The sequence below is a fragment of the Polistes fuscatus genome, unplaced genomic scaffold (assembly GCF_010416935.1).
Source record: "Polistes fuscatus isolate 324 unplaced genomic scaffold, CU_Pfus_HIC Scaffold8, whole genome shotgun sequence".
Classification (NCBI taxonomy): domain Eukaryota; kingdom Metazoa; phylum Arthropoda; class Insecta; order Hymenoptera; family Vespidae; genus Polistes; species Polistes fuscatus.
In genome coordinates this window covers 2,523,404-2,548,211 of record NW_025113162.1, presented here as the reverse complement: position 1 = coordinate 2,548,211, position 24,808 = coordinate 2,523,404, and the positions used below count along the sequence as shown (strand labels likewise).

General features: G+C 28.9%; 1 protein-coding gene across 2 annotated transcripts in view; it reads right to left on the bottom strand.

Annotated features, from left to right (window-relative positions):
- The window catches only part of LOC122525074, a 155,520-nt gene that overhangs the window by 22,150 nt on the left and 108,562 nt on the right, over positions 1-24,808 (bottom strand). For both annotated transcript variants that reach the window (XM_043647652.1, XM_043647653.1), the window contains exon 3: positions 11,345-11,558. In XM_043647652.1, the coding sequence (XP_043503587.1) occupies positions 11,345-11,558 (214 nt within the window). The remainder of the gene's footprint in view (positions 1-11,344; positions 11,559-24,808) is intronic.

Here is a 24,808-nt window from a genome sequence, read left to right as displayed (position 1 = left end):
TATTAGTTACATTTACAAAGCTTCGATTGAAAGAAATGTTTTTTTTTTCAAATACTACTAACTAAATCAACATCTGGTACTAACTACTAACTCAGAAACATGTTTCTTTCTTTTTTATACCAATTATTTAATACTGGGCGAGCAAATTTTTACGAACACGAGAGTTCTGCTATAAAATTAAACTTTAGTCTTTAAACATCGATGAAATTCGTTCGAATATAAAAAACTTCGTGTTATTTTATCAAATATAACAAGTTTGCTTGTAAAAAGACACAGGAATGATAAAAGAAAGGTCTTTAAAAAAAAAAAAGGTCTGTACTTATTGTGATAACTTGAATCAACGAACCATGAATGTAAGATAAATGTTCGTTTTTGAGAGAGTCAATTTGTTACAGACAGTACTACGCAGAATAAAATTCTTAAATTCTTTTCTTTTTTCTTTCTCTGCTTTTCTTGCTTTTTCTTTCCACTCTCTTAATCTGTTTTTCCTTTTCGTTATTTTTTCAGTCTTATTTTTTATTTTCTTTTTTCAACGACGATCGATGCCACTCGTGAAATCGAGGAGTGTGAAAATATGGAAAAGGAGAGGTCGCATATTTTATCGAGCTTTAGCTTCGTTCTCTTTAAAAATGCCAGCACGAACTATCGATAACTCATTTATCGCTGTTTTAAGAAACCCCCTTGAGAATCTTTAATACACTTGGATAGTCGTCGTCGTCGTCGTCGTGTTACCTAACTCGGTGTGTCCTTCTTGATGGATCGTTCTTACGTTAGAATATATATATATATAGGGTGTACCCCATGCACTAACTTTATCATTTGAAATATTTCCTTCATTTCTGATTTTATGACCAAAAAAAGCGGGTTCTCTGGAACGAAGATATACTGTTTGCAAAAAGTCATGTGCTAAGGACGAAAATAATTTTCCCTATTTGAAGTCATTTTTATTTTCCAAATGAGATTTAAAGGTCGTAAAAAAAGAAAGAAAGAAAAAGAAGAATATTCGACGATATTTTCTACGTGAATTAATTTCTCGTGTTATTTTAAATAAAAAAAAAAAAGTATAATTACAAGAAAATATGATTGTATACGAGATATGTTATAATAATTGTATTATATATAATAATGTATAAATTAATTAAACAATATATATATATAGGATGTTCGAACAAATTTTAATTTTGAGAATAAAAGATCGCGTCCCGAGGACATTTCATTATACACGTTTGAATGCATTTTAATGTCAGCTAGAATCTGCGAGGGAAATAAAATCGGTGATGCTTGAAGGCTTTGAGAAAAAAAAAAAACTGTCTCTTGGTAGAGGAACTTTTTTTTTCAACAAATTTATCGTTTAATGCTATTTAAATTTCATAAATAATATATCGAATTGTCGCGAGAAGTTAGTGTCGATTTACAAAATATATATATTAGGCATATATTCGATATATACATATTTTAATGACAAAATATATCATATAATATATAAAAATAGAAATAATTCCTTATAGAAAATGTTAATAAAATTGTTGAGAAAGTTCTGATCGAAAGAAAATAATATTGAATAACATTACAACCGAGGGAAATATATCAATGTCTATCTCTTTATAGACGGAACACCCTGTATACACAGAGTTTTAGAATATACAAAGTAGAAACGATTCATCACTATTTGTAGCTTTTTATTTATGTTATGATAGACATAACATTTTCGAAAGAGTACGTTGTTCTTCTTAAGGTATATCTAATTACCTTATCTACATGTATACACATACGTATATGTTATACATGTATTATAAGCACGAGAATATTCGTTCTTAGATCAGAGTGTACCGAATGGAATAGAAATTACGTTATACTTCGTAGAAAGTCGAGAACGTATAACACGACTATGACGTTTACGAGGATTTGGCTAACATATTTAAATGTAAATTCACGAGAAAATGAGAATAAGATCGAATGCGATCTCCAAAAGAAAGAGTGGTAACTTTATGCAATGGTTTTATATTTATGCAATTTTTACGAAGTAAGAACGGACACCGATGAATGATATATCTGGATTTTATCTATAAATGAATTTCTATGATACACACATACACACGCATAAACGTTCTTTTTTTTAAACACATATTCATTCCTCATTAACGTTATTTTCCATTTATTAATTATACGGCGTTTTATAATTTCCCGTACACACACGTTCTTTATTTTCTTTCACTTTATTTCTTTCTTTTTAGTGCCTCTCCACTTCTCGTCCTCTTCATTTTTGTTTAAAACAATGATAAACAATGCTGTCATTGAACGGAAATAAAATGGGAAATGAAACGATTGATCAAACATACATTTTTTTCTCTCTCTCTTTTTCCGTTTCTGTTTGCCAGAATATTTCTATGACGATTCGTTTTATTTCTCTTTAATCTTTTATGTATATTTTATATACAAATATATATATCTCATAAAGGAGGAGAAAATTTCATCGTAGTCGTTACGGTTCCTTGACTTTTCACGCTCGATTCTTTTCTTATGCTGTTAATACGAAAAATTTGTTGGGGGAGGGAAGGAAGGGGGGTAAGTCTAGCTCAGCAAACTCCAAGATGGTGATATTTGTCAAGCTCTAGCAAAAGACGTCGTCTTTTTATATTTGAAAAAGAGAGAAATAACGAGAGAATGAGAATAAGAGAGTGACGGAGTGAGAGAAAGAGAAAGAGAGAGACAGACAGAGAGAAAATGTCGGAGAAAGTAGGAACTGCACTTAAGCTCATAAGGTTTCATTATGCTCTATCCTTTTTCAACGTATCCTTGTAAGTGTTAAAAAAAAAAAGAAAAAAGATTATGTTTAAACCTACTCTCTCACTTTCTTTCTCTCTCTCTTTCTTTCTTACACACATATACACTTTTTTCATCTTTCGAAAGATGGATAGACCACTTTCCTCTAACCGTCCACCTGGAACCATCCCGTTTTCACCACGAGAAACGCGAAAGAGGGTTTTTCAAGATCTAAAACGTCAGCGAAATTTTCTTCGTCACGTGGTGGCTCCTACAAAAATAAGCACTTTCCTCTTTATTTCTTTATTTCTATTTCTTTCTATTTAATCGTTTAAATCTTTCTCGATCTCTCATCTCCAGTACGGAAAAATAATCCGAAAAGGGAAATAGAATTTTTTCCAAGGAACTTGAAAACTGTTAAGATTATTTATATTGATATTATATAAATAAGAAGAAATGTATTTCTGTGGAGTGAGTAAAACAAAAAAATATCAAATCAGGATTTTTAATTTATCCGAACAAATGCAATATGTTTGGAAAAATGAATTATTCGACAGTTTATAAACATAAATAATAAATTAAACTTATAGCTTATAATGTATGTTACCCTCCTATATGCAATACTTTATTCAAATTATTACAATTATTAAAATTAATAAAAAAAACCATAAGCAAACGACAATAAATATAAAATATATTAACTTGTTAATCCTGTTCTTATCAAAATTTGACTTATACTTCTTCAGTATGGAAAAATAATCCGAAAAGGGAAATAGAATTTTTTCCAAGGAACTTAAAAACTGTTTAGATTATTTATATTGATATTATATAATATATAAGAAGAAATGTATTTCTATGGAGTGAGTAAAACAAAAAAATATTAAATCAGGATTTTTAATTTATCCGAACAAATGCAATATGTTTGGAAAAATGAATTATTCGACAGTTTATAAACATAAATAATAAATTAAACTTATAGCTTATAATGTATGTTACCCTCCTATATGCAATAGTTTATTCAAATTATTTCAATTATTAAAATTAATAAAAAAAACCATAAGCAAACGACAATAAATATAAAATATATTAACTTGTTAATCCTGTTCTTATGAAAATTTGACTTATACTTCTTTGTTCGTTTATACCAAATATATATATTATTATTATTATTATTGTATTATTCGAACACTTCCGTTACTGATCAAAGAAGACAGGATTTACTTTGAAAGAGAGATCCAAGAGAAATAAGAAAATGAAAGGAAGATGCAGGAGAGTACCAAGGAACAAAAGGTTTGGATTAGAGCGGAAGGAGAAACGAGAGCGAAGGATCAGGATATGTCTTGGGTCACGAGCTTCTCTCTCTCTCTCTTTCTCTTTCTCTTTCTTTTCTTTCTCTTTCCTTTTGCTTGTCCTTTCTTCCTTCTTTTTCTATCCTTTTGTTGTTCTGTGCGATTACTGTGCCGAGATAGCTCGCTTTAACTGACTGAGCCAAGAACCAACGAAGAGATAAACAGAGAGAGAGTGAGAGAGACAGAGAATAAAAGAGATGTAGCCGTACAAAGGGGGGGAAAGAGAGAGAGAGAGCACGAAAAAGAGAAAGAAAGAGTCATGGGTGGTCCATCAGACTTCTCATATTCTAAGCGAAGCTGGTCGAGTCAGGATTAAACGAGATCGACGATATTCGAACTCACGAGAGGTGAATAATATCTACATATATATATAGGTATAGTATATATGTGTGTATGCATGGATATATATAGAGTGAATCGATAATTAACCGTTCACTGAAATAATTATTCAACACTAAATCTACTAAACGCGGTCAATTTGATCGTAATTCGAGTAATTCGTAAAAATGTAGTTATTTGTAGTTATTGTAGTTATCTGTAATTTGTACAAAATGTAATAAAAACGCATCAAATTTATATGAATCATTTTGAAATAAAATTCTTCACTATGTATCCTAATTTCAGTGAACAAAAATCGTTTAACAAACCATCCGAACCAACTAGCATTGCAAATAATTTGTTTGATTACATTTATTTAGTACTTAGACTAAAAAGTTTCTATTCTTCTGACTTAGAAATAAGATTTGTCGCTAATTAATAATTTTGTTATGCTAATAGAGTGATATATGTTTACATTTATCATTGTAATGTATCGTGTTCGTGTTAATGTATCACGTTAGTAAAAATTACTTATAATTCTCAGCTGAGAATTGATTGTATATTCCTCTAGTAAAATAAAAAAAAAACAAAAAAAAACTATCCAATTGGGTAAAATCTTATTCTATATTTAATGTAAGATAAATGTTTTTTTTTGCTCACGGTAGGAATAGGTATACACGAAATGTGTTGGTAGGTTTAATTAGTAATTTAAAAATTATCTTGAAATTTAAGCAGGCACAAATTGTTAATAATCATTTTTCGATCTTCTTTCCTTTTTATTTTCCATTAGTTATATTTTTTCTTCCAATTTATCTGACGCGAAACATTTATATTTAAAATACATTTTTTGTTGAAAATATGATTAAAAAAGTATTAAATCGTCTGACAGATATTAAGAAGGTATTTAAACGGAAGATTGAAATCTTCCTTTTCAACGCGAGATTAAAAAGAAACAAACTTCCGATTGAATTATCGATCGAGTATAAAAGTCGTAGGAAAATGTATTTCCAAGTCACTGATTTGATTTTCATTTCTGTTAATTCGATCTTCCCTTTTTCAGACAATGATTAATTAAAAATAAATGAATTTAAGAACGTATTAAACATTCTGTTCGCTTTAACGTAATTAAGATTTTGAACAGATAATTTTAACCGAATTTGTTAATTTGTTAATGATTACATTGAGTGTGAAAAATTCGAAATTTAAAGAAATTTATTATTCTGTTATATCCTAAATTTATAATAATCATGAAAGAAATTGTACCTGATTAATTTATGCTCTGTTTTCTCTATACAATTCTTCTGTTTGAATAGTGATGATATAAAAATCGTTGTTTATAATATTGGATTACTGCTTTTTACATCAACCTCACAGCTCAACTGTCAGAGACAGACTAAACGTAGGACAAAAAAGTCATGGTGTTCAAGACGAGATGTAAACATTTATAGAGAACAATGAATAAGAAAGCGCAAGAGCTAAGAAATGTATAATTGGAGACATGTAATAGTTCAATGTATGTATATACTGTGCAGTATTGAAAAATACGATTTTCTCTAACAATAAGAATGAGATTTCTAAGGAAAAAAATGTTACTTATCTTTTTTTGTGCTATATGGGAGGAATTTATCGTAAACGTACTGTTAGGAAAATCAAAAGTTAAATCTAAACGTAAATGCAAATAATAATTGGTCATAAAAAAGTGCCGTAATTTTGCACGAATTCATTTGTTATCGCAAATTTTTCCTTCGTATCAATAAAAATAGATATAGGAGATGATTATTCTACGAATCCCACGATCTCTCGTGGTTCACAGCATCACGAATTCCGATGAAAGGAAGCGAAATGTAAGCCGTATGCATAATAGTACGGGGATTCGGTGCGTTTAACACGAATGGTGTTCCGATTTTAATGCGATCAACGAAATCTGTATGTTGTACTAACACATGAAACATAATGTAGGTATACATATGCAGATACACGCATTATGTATATATATGAAAATATGTATATAGAGTATTACATGAACTTAATTCATCTATGCTTAGTGTACTAGCATGCGGGACATGCAAGAATCATAGCATTAATTTAATGGTTTACATTGTCGTATTATTTTGTAAATAAAATCATTAAAAAGTTTAACGCATGCGAATTTACGATTTACGTTAATACAGAACGATAATTAATTCGCGTCTAATTGATTTCCGGGGGGGGGGAGAAGAGCGGGAACAAAATAAAAGATAAATAATAATAAATATACGAAATGATATTTACGGAGATATTACGAATTTGGCTAAAAATAAAGAAAATCATTTTCAAAATAAATTTATACAAAATTCCTTTATCATTACATTAAAAAAAAAGATAATTTATTAATAAAACAAATTTATCGTCAAGATAAATAACTTTTATAATACATCCTGTATAAATATATATTCCAATCAATATAACTATACATTCTAGATAAATTACGCAAGAAATAATACGAACGCATCATCATCTTTAAAACACAAACTTGTTAACCGGAGTATAATATTATATAATAAAAGTTATAAATAAATAAAAGAAAAAAAAAGAAAAAATAACACAAAAATCGATGGTAGTAGTTTCGTTCGACCTTTCTCTTAGATTCGAGAATGACCCATGTATATTTTTATATTATACATTATTTTTTCAAAAAGGACAGTATAATAATGTTTTTAAATAAAAATGCTTGACTATAAAGTTGTAGTAAACACGTTGTAGAGAGTCACAGTTGCGGAAAGGATAAGAAAAGGGGAGCACGAAGCGGTTCTCGAAAAAGGAGCGACTGCTTGAGTAGATCGAAAGAAAGAGAAAGAAAGAAAGAGAGAGAGAGAGAGAGAGAGAGAGAGAGAGAGATAGGAGAGGTATCATTAGAGTAATGACGAACCACGGAAAGATTCCCGCGTGTTTCTTGCTTGAAACTTTTGCTTCTCTCTTCTTCTTTCTTTCTTTCTTTCTTTCTTTCTTTAAAGTTAGTTCTCGTTCTCAGTAAGAAATCGCTTTTCTATCTCTGTTAGTTTCTTTATCTATCCGTCCTTTATCTATCTATCCTCACATTTTCTCTCTATCCGTCCTTTTCTTTCTCGTGTTTTGCTACCGGAGTGCACAAGTTTGTCCTCTCCTGGCGTTATTACGCGTATAATGGTTCGCGTTGCAACCGGCAAAAAGGCTAATCGTTTGCGTCGGACCCTAAGCGTGCGTTTCGTTAGAATCCTTGACTTAAGGATGATTCTCCAGAGGTAAAGAAGAATCGAAACGATTTGTTTCCCTTCGAGGAACGACGACCGCCATCGAGGGATGTTTCTCTCTTTGTTTGTTTGTTTGTTTGTTTGTTTGCTTGTTTGTTTGTTTGCTTGCTTGCTTGCTTGTTTCTTTCTTTATCCGATTAACCCTTTGAATGACGTGGACGCATATATGCGTTTGGTAAAAGTTTTCAGCGTGGTCTATCGATGCATATACGTGTTTGTTAATATAAATGCAAATAATGTGACGTTTATTCGTGTATTGATTATTGTTTCGAATCTTGTCATATATCACAATTACATAAGAAATTAAAAACTTGAATTATTAATTATAATTTATTATTAGATGCGGCGTGTTAATAAAATAAATCAACAAAACACAAAAATACACTAGTAATAAACAAGTATTTCATTACTACAAAAATACTTCAGCTAAAAGTATTCACCACTCAAAGGGTTAACGAGAACAATTGTATTTATTATACACGCGAATTTTATTTATTGATTAAAACGATTCGGTTAGATTTTGAAAAATTTACCAAAAGTTTCTTCATTCTTTTGTTTTTTTTTTTTTTTTTTTTATAACAAAAGTATTGACCGTAATTTTAGTCGCCACTTATGCATCCACAGATGAACGCGAGGCAGGAATTCATTTATTTTAACTTTTAGAACTTTTGTATAATTTTATCGTTACAGTATTTGATCAATAGTTAACTTTATATAATATATTTAATATATAGATTTAGTTAATAATTATATTTAATATATCGTTGGGATGAGAAGTAATTTTATACATTTTATGTATTGATACTTTAATACGATTGTATACTTTAATAATTGCACAAGTTGATTTTATGTGCGAACATGAATATCAATATCTCATTAATTGGGTCTCAATAATTTGTTCATAATCATTCGATTACGTTAACAAATATTTTCTATCGTTGTTTCGTTTCCATCAGATTTTAGTTGAGTCAATTTTACGTCGATGAGAAACAAGAAGGGGAAAAAAGAAAAGTAAGAAAATAAGTAGAAATAAAAAATGGTCCATCATTATCTTCCAGTGGTTGGAATTTTGTGTAACAACATGAAACTTCTGCCCGAGAAGTTTCAGTATAATTTAGCGAGTTTTTAAATAAATTTTCTATCTTTCTACAACCCTCTCTCTCTTTCTCTCTTTTTTTTCTCGCACAACCCGTGCATTCTCGATCTCTGACCTCATTGGATCGACAACTTCTTTCTTTCTTCCTTTTTATACTTTTTTTTCTCTCTTTCCTTTCTTTTTTATATTTTTATTTTTATTTTCGTAACTCTCCCCAACTGTGTGTGTGTGTGAGTGAGAGGGAAAGAGAAAGAAAGGAAAACTCTGGCATTGTCCGCAACTTTTTCTCACGAAAGCTTAAAAACAATCGAGAGAGGATGCGAAAATTCGCAAGATATTTTTTCACATTGTTCTTTTTATAAATAAGTAGAAAAAGAGAGAAAATTAATTTATTTCCCCTCCCATCCCCCCTATTCACGAATTTATTAACGTAACTTTTTATCAACAATAGAAGAAGGTTTTTCAAATTGGAAATGTTACAAAATTCGAACAAGGTCGAATTTTTTTAATTAATGAGATCGTAACATCCCCCACCCCTACTCTCTCGGTTGTGTATTATAATAATAAGTTGATTTCAAATCAATAAATTAAACAAACAAATTAATAAACTTCTCAATTCCCCCACGTATTAAAATGGCATCTAACGTTTTACGTTAATTAGTATAATAGTTAAATACGTTGCGAACGTGTAACATCTCTCTCACCAAATGTTGTATACATAGAAATTAGACTTTACATCGGAACCGATTTTCTCGTAACATCCCCCTTATATAACAGTCAGTCCATGTCATCAACAGAACTCTCGTGTTAATGTTTACGACAGTGACGTAAGAGACGTCGAGCACGTGGGTAATGCACACAATATTATGCAAACACGCAACAGTATCTGCGAATATTTCTTTCCGTCTCTTATTAACAATTACAATTATAAACATTATTACAATGTATATAAAAAAACATTTTTCTATTATCCTCGAATCAATTTTTTTTTTTCCATAAATTTGTTAGATGTTTCTCTTTCTTTTTTTTTTTTTCTTCATATAAAATCTATTATTAACATTAGAAATCCTCTTCCCTGTTTTCTTCGTGCACTTAAAATAATAAATTTTAAATTGAAAAATGTTACTTTAACCAAAAACTCTGTCAAAAAATTATAATTTATAATTTATTTCAAATAAATTTCTTCTTCAATTGATATTTTTATAATTGAAAAAAGAAAAACAAAAATAAAAAAGAACAAAAAAAGAAAAGAAATAAGAAAATTGAAGATACAGAAAGAAAGAAATGATAGAAAAATGATCGATGAAAAAAAATTAATACTGAAAGTAGAAGTATATAAACTGGAACGTCTATGAAACGATATCTCTACTGCAAGGAGGAGCTTATAAACCGTTCGAAAGCGTTCACGATTGGAGTTGGAAACTCGTTGGAAGCTGAGGTATGCAAGCTTGGTTGCAATGAAAAGAGACAGAGATACATAGATACATAGATACATAGATAGATAGATAGAGATATATATATATATATAGAGAGAGAGAGAGAGAGATAGTGATATATATACATATACATATACATAAATATAATAGATGGATAGATAGAAATAGGTATATATATATGTACCACACGCACGCTTACATAAACTCGATAGGAGTTTAGCTACTCCGAAACTTCGTATGTCTCGGACGTATGAATTATTGCCCAGGGCATATAGAGGCAATACTGCACCTCTAAATGCCACCCTAACGTCTTTCTCTTTCTCTTTCTCTTTCTCTCTCTCTCTCTCTCTCTCTCTCTTTCTCTATTCCTATCTCGTAACTTTGCAATCTCCGTTTTCTCCTTCGTATTCTCCTACATTTTAGAGTATCGTTGAATCGTTTTCAGTGATAGTTCCAGCTCGAACGATAGGAAAAATAAACGATTGCTTATACGAGACATCTTTCTTAGGTTTTACTTCCCTCTTTCTCTCTTTCTCTTTCTCTCTCTCTCTCTCTCTCTCTCTTTTTCTCTATCTATGTATCTATTACATATATGTAGGATATGCATATATAGTATAAGTATAAATATAAATATAAATACGGAGACAACGCGTTTTATTTATATTTTCTCATTTGGAAATAAACTTCGATATATTATTGGAAATTATATGATTAGAAAAGTAATAGTTACTGTTGTTAATATTTATGGGCATTAAACGATGTAAGTAAAATTTATTAACGGCGAGAGAGATTTTAATTTGCATATATTTATTATCATTCGTATTTATATCCCCCGAATAATATATTCACTCTTGTGACTGAAATTATATTTTTAATAAAAAATAGTAAAAGGCTAAAACGACAAACTTTAATTTTAGAATTTTAGAAAAAGAAATGTTTATATCAAAGAAATTAATCGATATTCAACTAATACTAAATGAGAAGAATTTTTATGAATCCGACGAGATGTATATTATTATTTTATCAATTTTGTTTTACTTTTTGTTTTGTTTCTTTTTTTCGAGTTAATTGATTTGAAATATGAGAGGTTCGTATTTAATGGGGGGGACTCACCTTGATACTGGATACTGTGCTATCCTACCATGAGTTGGTAAGGTTACATTGCTGTTGGTTTTCGACCAGATCACGGAATTCTTGGCATCAGGTAGTCTTATTCTACCTACATAAGCTTCGCAAAATAGCCTTGCATCACCGCCCAAAGGAACCAATTGCGATGCCGGTTTGTAAGTGGGCAATGGTTTTCCCAAGTATCCAACTGGCTCCTCCCCTTAAAACAAATGAAAACAGAGACAAATAGAAACGTGTTTCGAAAATAACTAGGACTTATTTTGCTATTGAAATAACCAGAGAAAAGGGAAGAAATGTTTTACGGTAATTTGACTATTTTATTTGTTTAAATTAAAGAAATACGTTTAGAAGTAAGTAATTTGATATTTGATTTAATTTTATTACATCTTTAACTCTCTTCTTTCCTTCCTTCATTCCTTTCCTCTTTTTCCCTTCATTATCTTATTTATTTATTTAAACTATTATAGCGCATATCTATCTATTTAGATTTACTTTTATTACAATTTTGTATTTATTAATAGAAAAAAATACAATCAATTCTCTCAGTGAGAATTATAAATACGAAAGACGTTTAAACAAAATTTAATCTCATGTTAGTTCTTTTACTTTCAATTTTGCGAGCCCGGATTGTTATAAAAAGAAAAAACAAAATAGATTTTTTATCTTATTTCCTTACGCGAAATGTTTTACATTTTTCTTTTAAAATCTATGTATTCGACGATTAATACGAGATGTTATTATTCCTTATCCTTTCCATTACAAGTATACGTATACACGTTGTAATTTTATTCAGCAAGGATGTCCACACACATTTGTGATATTTCAGTTCGAAGAATAGACTCGTTCGTTCTAATAGAATTCTGATGCGATTAACTATTTAAAAAACCATCGAATCGATTTCTGAAATGCTTTTGAAAGGGCTTAATGCGGGAGAAACGGAATTTGCGATATATAATCCGGCGAAAGCGTTCAAGCGGAAATATGTGATCTTCGATTTGGTCGTGTTCGGAAGCAGGTAATGAAGAAAAAAAAATTTGAAAACGCGAGAGGGGAGTAAAAAGATAGATAGAAAGAGTGTGAATGAGAGAGAGAGAGAAAGAGAGAGAGAGAGAGAGAGAGAGAAACAAGAGATAAAAAGTATAGAAAGATTAAACGCATGTAAAATAGAAAACAGTAAATATCGTACGTGAAATTAATTTTTTTGTTCTAAATTCGTTTTTTGTTTGGAAAATATTGAAACAAGAAAGAAGTTATATCGATTGTTGTTCTCTTTAGAATATAATGCGCCGATAATTATAACAATAGATAAAGTCAAGAAAATGGAATTGTATATATATGATTTTTATTTTAGATGAAAATTATTTATATTATGAAATAAATCATAAGATATATTAATACGATTTTGTAGCTTTTAGTATACTGTCAAGTATGGCATATATGAAACAGTATGAAACAATTTTTATAAAGAAATATATGTATAAATATGTATATATATACAGTAGCAGCTTGATTTAACCACCGTGATAAAGAAACAAACGACAAACGTTCAATGGATAATCTAAACTAAGGTGGAATTTTTTAAAACACGTTTCTTGTATGCAAAATAAGATTGTCTTTTGCGGTATCTTCTTTTTATATATATATATAAAAAAACATAAATATGTATATTTATGAATATATTGTATTGGATATGTAAAATAGTATTTATATGGTTTTATATTGTTATCTGTGTGTATAGAGATTTTTATTGCTTTAATAATTGTTCATTTTAAAAGTGCTTTTATACGCAAACTTTTCCATCCATACTGAATTTTCTTTTCTGTTACGCGATTACAAATTATTCTAGATACCGTTGAACTAGATTTAAAATCGGTACACCAGTTTCCTTAAATAACTTATTTTTCCATTTCCCATCAGTATTTTCTTTCATTTTCTTACGGTAGATTCTTTTAAATTAAAATTGACAACAATTGATTTGAACGGAATTTGTGCCTGTATCTATTTTTCGTAATGCTTTAACATTTTATTTTTATCAAAAGTATAACTCCTTCTTATTGAGAACTCATTTCAATAACAATAGATACTATCAATTTGAAAATAAAATAGTATTGTAATTGAAAATAAAATAGTATTCAGGATAATAGTAATTGAAAATAAAGTAGTATTCAGGAACAAATATTTTGAATAAATATCCTCGACTCGATTCAAACATTATCAAACATTTAAAAAATATAAATATAAAAATTTAATTATATAATTATACAACAAATTATTTAAGTAGAAGATTAAAATAAAAAATGGATAATATGAATAACGAAACGTAAGAGATATTTTTTGCTTAATGAACTAGCTCTCGGAATAAACAACATTTCGTATTCGACAAACGTGAATTTCAAACAGCTTAGAAATACGACACGGTTTATTGGAATATTTGGTAGTGCACGTTTCGAAACTATTCGTGGCTAAATATCGGAATATTCGAGGGTGAACAGAGGGAGCCCATCACCGTGCACGAACTTTCGCGGTTTTAACAAAGATTAAATCAGTGCCATAGAATTCGGTATCGAATTTCTCAACGTAAGAGAAGATGCATGGATTAGATTATTGAAGTTAGAATTTCTCTCTCTCTCTCTCTCTTCTTCTTTCTCATAATTTTATGTAACATTTACATAAATCGGATTTTTAATTTTGAAAGAGATTAAATTACTTAATTAATAAACAAGCAACAAATTGATCATTGTTATTTACAGTTTATTTTCATTATTATCAGAATAACATTGAACAAAAGATTGTGCATAATTAAACGAAAAGAAATAAAAAAATTTAGTTAAAATTTTTCATTGTTTAATAATAACAACTATTATATAGGCAATAAAAAAACAACATAAAATCTGTTTGTTTCTTTTCTTCTTTTTATTCTTGTCTTTCTATTAATCGTAATAGAATTTAAGGATGCATTTTCTTAAAACGTGGCACGTGGCACGTGGCACTTGTAGTCACGCGTACATGAAACCCCTTGAGCGATGTTTAACCCTAAATGCTTGGTGCCAAGGCACGTGCACTCCTAGCTCTTTCAATTCACAAGAGACCACACGATTGCTCATTTTCTACTACGGTTCAAACATAACAAACACATGCGTATTCATTCACGAATGAAAGAATACTTCTGACGATTACTTCGTATTTTTTCTTTTTTTGTTTCTTTTTTATCCTTTGTTCTCTCTCCTATTAATTGTTCATAATTTTCGTTTAATTCACTTTCCATTTACAATTTAGAAACACTATATATATATAGATATTAACTCTTTGCACTTGAAAAGTAATTTTTAATCTTAAATATTATACGTCATTTACATGCATTCTTATATATGCGTCTTAGATGATAGTTTGAACTCGACATTAGTTGCAATAGGAATATTATTTTCAAAGTTACGGAACCCAATAAGCACGTAGAGGAGGATTGAAAAGTTCTGAGTCCAGCATGTGGAGAACTATAATAGAATTATACCTGTTATTAAGCTTATAAGTTGGGCAATGTTCAAAATAAAAATTACACACATGGAATATATAAAAATATTTTATATGTATTAAAGAGATGCAGTTTTCCTACGTGTAGGTAAAGTTACTAGAAAGTTCAGAATCTACTATGCAGAGGTGTGCACATTTTTGTCATAATTTTTGAAAAGCTGCGTCAAGATTTTTTCATATTTACATGGAACAAATGGAAGTAACACATATATGTAATAGAAATGTAATCTGTCTAATACATAGAGGAAGATTGAAAAGTTTTTAGTTCAGCATGTGTAGGGTGTTGTAATAAAATGATCTCTTATTTCAAAGTTTAATGTTTAACAAATGTCCTATTTTGAAGTATAAAGATATACATAAAAATTTCAAACATGAAATTGTGTATAAAATCATTTCAATATAGCTGAAAGAAATTCACCAAATATGCGGAAAATCGTCTCGAGAATTTAAACGAAGTTTACGTTTAATCTTATCGTTCGATTATTTTTCAAGAAGTTTATTTAAATTTGTATAATATATATATATATATATATTTTTCATTTAAAAAAAAATGTAAAAATAAGTTTAACAAATATTCAAGAAAAATACCGAAATTATATATACATATATAAAATAAATATAATAACAATTTATCGACATATACTTCGATCGAAAATTAAACACACATTCTACTCGCGTATACAGTCTTAGGAACAAGTAGAAGAGGTAACATGATAGAAAATCATCGAGGCGTTCTATCTAACGGGTAGGGTATAGAAACAACGAAGCAAAGTTGAAGAGCTTTTGACTCGATTATCGATCTTTGACACTCGTGTTACCTATATATATATATATATGTGTGTGTATGTGTGTGTGTGTTTGCACATATAGATTTTAGATAGACATTAAAGATACAAGTTCCATCCGATGTTTAATGAATGTGAGAATCGAACAGATGCAATCGTGCATGCACTACCTTCGTAGAAGTAAATCTATCGTAGTCAACTTCGAAATTAAAGAGAGAATACTTTCCACGAGAAAACACCCGTTACATCTTTTCGCATAGACTTTCAGTTCGGTCCTCATTAAATATAAATCACTACTTACGTTTATGCATGTCTATGTAAATGTATGTATACATATGTATGCATATATATAATACATACATGTATATACATGCACATATGCATGAAAGCATATATACATGTATATACGTAAAATCGATTTTCTAACGAATCAAAGTTTTATGAACTCAACGAGAGTTTGCTACTCGACGATATTCTCAAACGGGAGGAGTACTTAATTAAGAAATATTTTTTATGAGAATAAAAGAATAAAGAACGAGCGAGAGAGAGGGAAAAAAGAGAGAGTTTATAGCAAAGTTTAAAGTAAATTTTTTAGAAAAATTTCAAATTACGTTTCGTAGACATAGTATACTATATATATATATATATATATGTACATAACATTATTTTTTGTATTTTTATTTTCGTCAATCTTATTAATTTATAGATTAATTCGTAGTATTCAGAAATATTTTATATTAATTTTTGAACGTAAGATAAAATTAGTTAGACAGTGGATATAAACAAGTCAGTGAGTTTGGATTTATCCGAAAGAGTCTTTGACAATAATCTTGAGATTAGATTGTTCAAATTTCCATAAATAAACTTTTATTTTAAATCGAAAATATTATAATAAAAAAGAGAAAGACGAAGAAATAAGAAGAATAAGAAAGAGAAGTTATGCGTATAATTAGATAATTCTAATTAATTTTCTAGTTATCAAAATTCATCTTGAAATATCTTGAGATCTACGAAAACAAGGGAAATTTGAATCGAATGATATTTTGAAGATGATCTTGTTTCTTCTTCCTTCTATTTAAAGATAAATTTTAGCGACATTTAACTTTAACTTTTTCGAAAAATAAATTTGTGTGTCAAATGAATGGCGAAACGAGAGAAATAAAAAGAAAGAGAGAGAGAGAGAGAGAGAGAATGAATGAATGAATGATAAAAAAAAAACAGTAAAACAAAATTCCAACGGGAACAAGAAACAAAAAAAAATGAAAGTCACTCTAATGGGCTTTAGTCTCATGGGGTGAAGGAGGTTAGGGGTTGGTTATGTAAAGGCTTGCCCAACTTCGGCCTTCTCGTCGTCGTTGTTCCTATTCGTTTCACTAATTGCCACGAAAAAAGTTTATCCGCTTATCTACGCGTTATCTTTTCGCGAACAAACGACGATTTTTAACCCCTTTTTTATTCTTTTTTTTATTATTTTTTTGTCTACACTCCCCTTTATCACCCTCCACCTTCTTTTCTCATTATTTTATTTATTTATTCGTTTATATCTTTTTTTCTATAGTGACATATTTTTACGAATTTTTTACGTCTTCGTAAAAAGTTACAAATAATCTTTTGTCTTTTGCATAATGATTTTTGTATTATTAACATTATTATTTTTGTTAAAAGCAATTGTTAAAATTATTTTAGAATTTTTTTTTTAACGACGCGCATCCTTCCGTGTAAATTGAATTTCAATTATACAATGAAAATAAATTATTTTATACGACTAATCGTTTGAACGTTGGTGCATCAACATTGCATTACAACGACAATTATTTTGTTGGCGAATAAAAAACAAACGCGAGAAAGAATAAAGTATAAAAAAAAAGAGGAAAAAGAAGCAAAATTTATCTGAAAATTTGGAGTTACAAAAACACACACACACACGAGGTGTATTTAAATTCTAATTACGATTTAAATCAAAATGAAGATGGGTTACTTGGTTTGTTATACATATATATATATAAACCACTAAACGATTCATAATACAACGTAGGAGTAATAGTAGTTGTAGCAACATAACTCGACTATAATTTTGGTGACAATGACACAGTGCGATTAAGTTAACTTCATCGTTTTGCGAGTTCTTGCAAAAACGTACTTAGAAGATCTTTCTTCCCGTTCTCTCTTTATCTTTCTTTCTTTCCTTCCAGCGTAAATACGCAAGAAAATAATGGCTAGGGGAAGGAGGCTAATGCGGTAAACTTTTTAATGAGATTAACTCGGACTGCGTACTTCCAAGAAGTGATTTTCACCTCGTCGTGGTATGTCCACGAATTATTCTCCACTATTTTTCTCATAAACTCGTATTTATTTAGTTACTCGACTAGATTAACAATGTTATTTCCAAAAAAATAAAAAGGAAAAAAGATTAACGAAATAATTCACCGTTCAACATTCGATAAATCTCAAAATGATAGAATAAAAATCCTGATTGAAAAATGTTTTATTTGTTATAATTATAATTATCGATATTATAAAGATTATAATATATAATTTGTGTGAATAATGGAACAAAAGAGAAAAGAAAAAAGAAACCAAATTATTATTACATTTGTCGATTTTATTTCTTTGATTTGATTTTATTCTTCTACAGGGATTTAAATAAAAACGCGTAGTTCGTATATTCGGAATATTCGAAGATTTGTAAAAATGTCAAACGTGTTTTCCAATTTGAAAAAAGCAATTTTTTATATTGTCTCTTTTTTATTTGATTGTATATATCGATTCTTTCTTTTTTTTAATATTCTCTAGATGATTTATTTACGCTCGAAATTACATGAAAAAGATCATCATCGATCTTTGTGTGGAAATCCGTAGCTTTATCCCTTCAAAGGGCTTGAAACTCCGAACAGGAAGATAAAAGAACAAACTTTCGAAGAGATCCAATAAAGCCACCGAGGATTGATTCGATCCAGAAAGGAATCGAAGTACAGGATTTTTATCGAAAGAAAATCGAATATTCTCTATCTTTCATTTTCATTCGATCTTCACGAGAATGACACGATTTTTTCAATTTCAATTCGCATATTTCAATTTTTCTCTAAATATATCGACGCGTAAAGTACTATGATCATTTCTACGATTGTCGCTTAAAAAATATATATATATATAGATATAACTGCAATAAATTATTATTTCTTGCGTATACAAAAAAGAAAAAAAGAGTTTCCTCCGTTTATCTATTACTTCATTTTCACAAATGTATATTTAATGAGTTTTAATAAAAAAAAAAAAAGAAAACCTCATAGACAATTATGTTTCTTTTTTCGTTTTAATTTGTACCAATACATGGAAAAATAACAACATTATTTTATACATGCATGTTTATTCTATACAAGATTTGTGAACAAGATTTTATACGATTCTAAGATATTTATTCTATTTAAATGGATAAAAATGTATAGAATTCTAAGAAGAGAAAAAGAGAAAAAAAATAGAGAGAGAGAAAGAGAGTAGGAGAATACGATAGAAATTTGCGAGTACAATGGGGGAATAGAGTAGAATGGAAGAAAGATAAGAACGATCGAAAAGGTCGAGGTCGAGTGTGTCTGACCAGAGAAAACGTTCGCTATCTCTTTTGGTACTGCATGTTCCAGGTATTAAACCTTCGACTAAAGGATGAGTTACGGATGCAAAAAGATAGAGAAAAGAAAGAGAAGAAAAAGAAAATACACATATATATATATGTGCGTGTATATACGTATGCATGTACACGTGTACACGAAGTCGAAGAACGAAGTGATCGTGTTGGCAGCATTCGTTTCACCGATAACGTCAACCCTAGTTTTTCCTAGTAAAGATTAGATTACCGCAAGAAGACAGTTTAGCTTCATCTGAAAAGGTTTTATCTCATCTTTCTACAAACTAGATATTATATTGCTAATTTGCCCTAACTCGTCTTGAATCACGAGAAAACAAGATTATCGATTTACCACGAACATGATTCATAACGTCCTATCGATCTATTAGAAATATAAAAGTAAAACCAAGTTTTTTAACAATAATAAAATGATATTTATTTATGAATTAATAATATGTAAAATACTCAATTTATGTTACGCGTATGAGACTTGTTTTATTCATTATTATTTTATTATTACGAATCGTTTATTAACGATGATAATTATTAATGAATTGATTTAATTTAATGTCAAGTAAGGTAGTATATCAATGTATCTATAATTACGTAAAATGATTTATAACGAATTCTTTTTCTTCTATTCTTTTATCTTCCCGTCTGTTTCGAAATTTTTATTTTGAAATTCATTGTTTTTTTTCTTTCCTTTTTTCTTTTTTTTAAATTTAGAAAAATCGTTTAGATTTTACGTTACACACTGTAGATCACACGTAAACCGTGCACGTGTGTCTGGCTAAGAGAAATTGTTTCGTGATTTATCGCGTTCACGTGATATATTGTATTTCGCGCGAAATTTTCCATGACGTTTCTTCCAAAAGATCTTAATAACGTTTGAGAGGTTGGATGTGATTAATTGAATTGTTACAAGAATAACAAATAAAGTTTAACAGGTAAAAAGAATTTCAAGAATAACGAATAATTATTTGTGTTCAACTATTATGTGTTCGGTCAATTCTATTATAGAATTGTATTATAAATTTGTCTTTAAAATACGAATGTGTGATTCATGTACGTGCGTTAATTAACATTAGAACTCTAAAATAAATTTTGTTATTAAACATGTTATTGACATTAATAATTCATTTATCTTCATTATTCAAGCACATCGGCTTTTCACCGAATATTGTAAATATGCGGGGTGAGTCACGGAACGTGACGTTTCAAAATAATTTATAAAATATTATATACATTGTATTAGAAAATTTTTCTTGCATAATCAAGCTATATTAGGGGGTGGATGTAATGTTAAATAACATTTTTTTTCAACGTCATTTTTTTAATGAGATATCAAGTCATCGGTTTTTTTTTTTTAAATGGAATGCCTAATTTCTTTTTCTGAATTCTTATAAAGAATCAAATTCTGAATAAAAAATTATGATACTATTTGCAGCTTAAAATGAATAATTGCTGAGATATTCACAAATAAATTATTCGGCATTACATTGCTAATTCAACGGGTCTGTAATCACGATTTCGTTCCGAATTAATTTACAAATCGCGGAGATGTAAATTTAAAAAAATATGCATTCTCTATCCCAATAGAGAAAATTCCCATAGGATGCGTGAAACAGATCATCAACACCGATGGAGCTTGAATATCTTGTGTGACATAATTGGTTACCAAATCGTTGAACCTTATTTCAATAATGGTTCGTTAACGAGTCGAAAATATTTCACTTTTTTGTCAGAGACACAAAAACATTTTTCATATAATATATATTTTACGAGTTACTTTGAAACGTCACGCGTTCCGTGACTCCCCTTGCATATTTCCAAATGATTAATATTCATTTATTCGTATTTAATATTAAACGTGTAATAATATAAACAATCAATTAAACACGAATTGTATTTGTAATCATTATTACAAAAATATATTTTCTTTTGTATTGTTAAGTTATTCATTATTCTTTTTCCTTTTTTTCGTTTAAAATGTTGTTCTCTTTCATTACCACATTGATAATAACACCGCGACGAATAATTTCTTTTTATCGTATAGAAATTTCGCAAAATATGACGAAGCAAAGATTATTGTTATCACTTATAACAGACAGATATATACGAATGTATATACGTATGTATGGACAAAAAATTTTATCTGTTTGACCTACGCTCATGCGTTTTACTTAAAAAACGCGTTGTAAGCACGCCGAGATAAGCACAAAGCGTAGGAAATGCAATTAGCTTGGATGATATCGATTCCGCTTTAAGAACGCGCGATTCGTTTTCTTTCTCGACAATTTACGATGAGTTAGTATAAACGATTTAATTGAATCGTTCCCTACGTCTTTTCACTCTACTGATCAATTTATATATAGGCTATTCAAATCAATAATTAATATTATTATTAATATTTATAAATGTTACGTTGCGATTAAAGGAACGTAAACATCAAACGTATATATTCGAATTGATTATAAATTCCAATTGAAAATAAATTGGCAAATATCGTTGTAATAACATGTAAATTAAAACATATCAATAACTTTTATTAATTGCGATATCTATCAGCTATATATATTATTATTATTATTATTACGTATTAAACGAACGTTGAAAGCTGGTATAAAATATCTTGTCAACTTCAATGAGTAATAAAGTAACGAGCGTCGTTCAATTTATAATACATTTATAATACATACAAATTATTTTAATCTATTTCGACATTTATCGTAAGCCAAATAGAGAGAAAGAAATTTTACGCAAATTTACATTGAAATTTTGATATTGAATTTTTAAATTAATAGAAACAATTTTAAATAATAAAACAAATTTGTTACTCCCTAATATATATTAATATACAAAAGAATATCTAAACTTTCCAAAAACTATTTCTTATCAATTTAATTTAAAACTTATATATCAATGAATCCAATATAATTTATAATAATAATAATAATAATTAAATAATATAATCATATTTAATATTATATCTACCTAATGTACTCTTTCAATTAAAATGTGTATGTGTGCTTCGAGAAATACTGAAAACAATGTTTTCACCTCTCTCTCTCTCTCTCTATTTGTTTCATAGTACATCGAACGGTACACGTACGATCTCACGTATCTGTCTTTTTCGCACTCGTACGATATCACCAAGCAACAAACTGCAACACAGCAAATGCAACGAGCAGAGAGCAGCAGCAACAGGATGCACACATGAGCGTACGATTTGTACGTGCCAAGAGTTCGTTCGTTCTTTCAAACCAGCTGTGTGAGAGAGAATCCGTTGCAAGTCTCAGCTAGTACACGCTTTGGAAGGTGCGATTGTACTTCTTCCGCGACACGACCGGTTGCTTTGTAAAGTAACCTTCCGCACTCGAGGATGCCTTTTTAACGACGACCTACGTCGTCCAACGTCGTATATACACTTCTATTTTTCTTGTTTATATACTTATACGTTTGTATAAATATATACAGCGACTCCTGTTCAATTTGTTCATCTCATATTTCAATTGTTTATATAACACAATTGATTATATTATTTTCTTATTTAGAAGTTGCACCGACTGCATTGGCAGATCATTAGCTAGCACACACACAATTCTCAAATTTATATATTAATATTATATATATTTATTATATTTATTATATTTATTATATTTTTATAATATATTTTTTATAATATATATATATTTGAATTTATATTATATATATAGTTTTGTTAGAAATTTTCTTTATCGTAGCGTAGAAATTGTTTGTCCGAAATTGTAAGTCCGACTACTACAATTATCGAATCTTAAATTTCATTGAAAATTTATGAAACGAATAGAAATAAATTCGGAAAGTTCGAACGTTTTCAATAGCCGAGTTAAAATATATACTCGAAAATAAATGTGGGCGCAAGTATAATAAAATATTTAAACAATATTATAAATAATACAGCGAACAGATTGAGACGTGTTTTGAAACAAACGCCACGAAGTATTACAATTATATTTCTTTTTTGTAAATATTAAATTTCATGAAATAAATGATAAATGAACATTGTTAGACAAATATTTTTCGAACTTGCTATATATACTCGCATGTATTTATGTGTATCGGAAACTGGATGATCATTTTTTTAAGCTTTTCAAAACTTTTTCGATCTGCACGATGAAGTAGAAAAGAGGGATCGTAGATTTTGATAAGATAAGGAAAAAACCGATTAAGTTGTACCAACGTTATACATTTAGTAGAATTTTTGCTTTGTTCTTTTTTCTGCTGATGTATCCGATGATAAATAAAAATGATGTTGAAAGACCATATCAATGCTTTTAATCAGAAAAAAAAAAATAGAATATGAAAGAATAATTCTTTCGGAAATATGTACATTTACCTATAACTTTAGATTTATAATGCTAAAAATGATGATTATTCTAGGAATAGTAAATAGATTAATACGTCAATAGTATTATATTATTATATCAATGTGTGTAATACTAATTATAGAATAGTTTGAAACGAACGACAATTATAACGAACACTTACAGAATATTTTTTAATTCTTTCAATTTTATTTTTGCCTCGCTTCGATCATTTTCTCTTTCTCTCCAGATATAAGATAATTGAAAGAAAAGAAAAGGAAAGAATTATACGTCTGGTAGGTATATTATTAAATACGAATATTGGAAATAAATCAGCTCCGAAGCAGATAGGATTAACCTTTGTCTATTTATTCGTCTCATCAATGAGATATAAAGGCTTTTGAATGGACGAAATTTAATATACAATTTTGAAAGTTTATTAAATTCGAAAAGGTATTTTAAATTACACAATTGTTATTTTTAAAAAAAAGTTGATTAATAGGTAACTTAATTTAGTTTAACACATATTTTAAAAATTAAAATCATCTCGGACGAGCAAAGATATTTCAGTTAAATTAATTGATCATTTATATTTTTTGTACTTTAATTTTTTCCTTTGTGTCCCATATAGACGATATTTTATTTTTTTATTCACAGCAAAATTAATTTTAATCATTTATATTTTTTACGAATTTTCATTATCTCGTTTGTTTCACGCAGACAATATTTTTTATTTTGTAATATATGTATTATTTTTAGTATATATAAAATATATATATTTTTTAGTTAAAAAAAAAAAAAAGAAAAAAAAGAAAATTGTTAATAAAGGCAGTTAATTCAAATGAGTTTCGTCGAATTTGAACAAAGTAAACTTTCGAGAGATAAAGCATCGTATATATATTATATATAATATGTATGACAAGGATGTAAATAAAAGTACCGAGAAACGACAATCGAATCCTCTTCGTAGAAAGTGTTGTTTTATCGGAGGGAAAAGACTGAGGATACACAGCAAAGACCAGGATAAGCGAATGAACGAGCGAGTTCTCGATATGAATATTAAACATATCGCGAGTTTTCGTAACTACGTATCGAGAATGCTTCTTTCTCTCTCTCTCTCTCTCTCATACTACGCGTTATATTCTCCTTGATTTCCGTGAAAAATGAT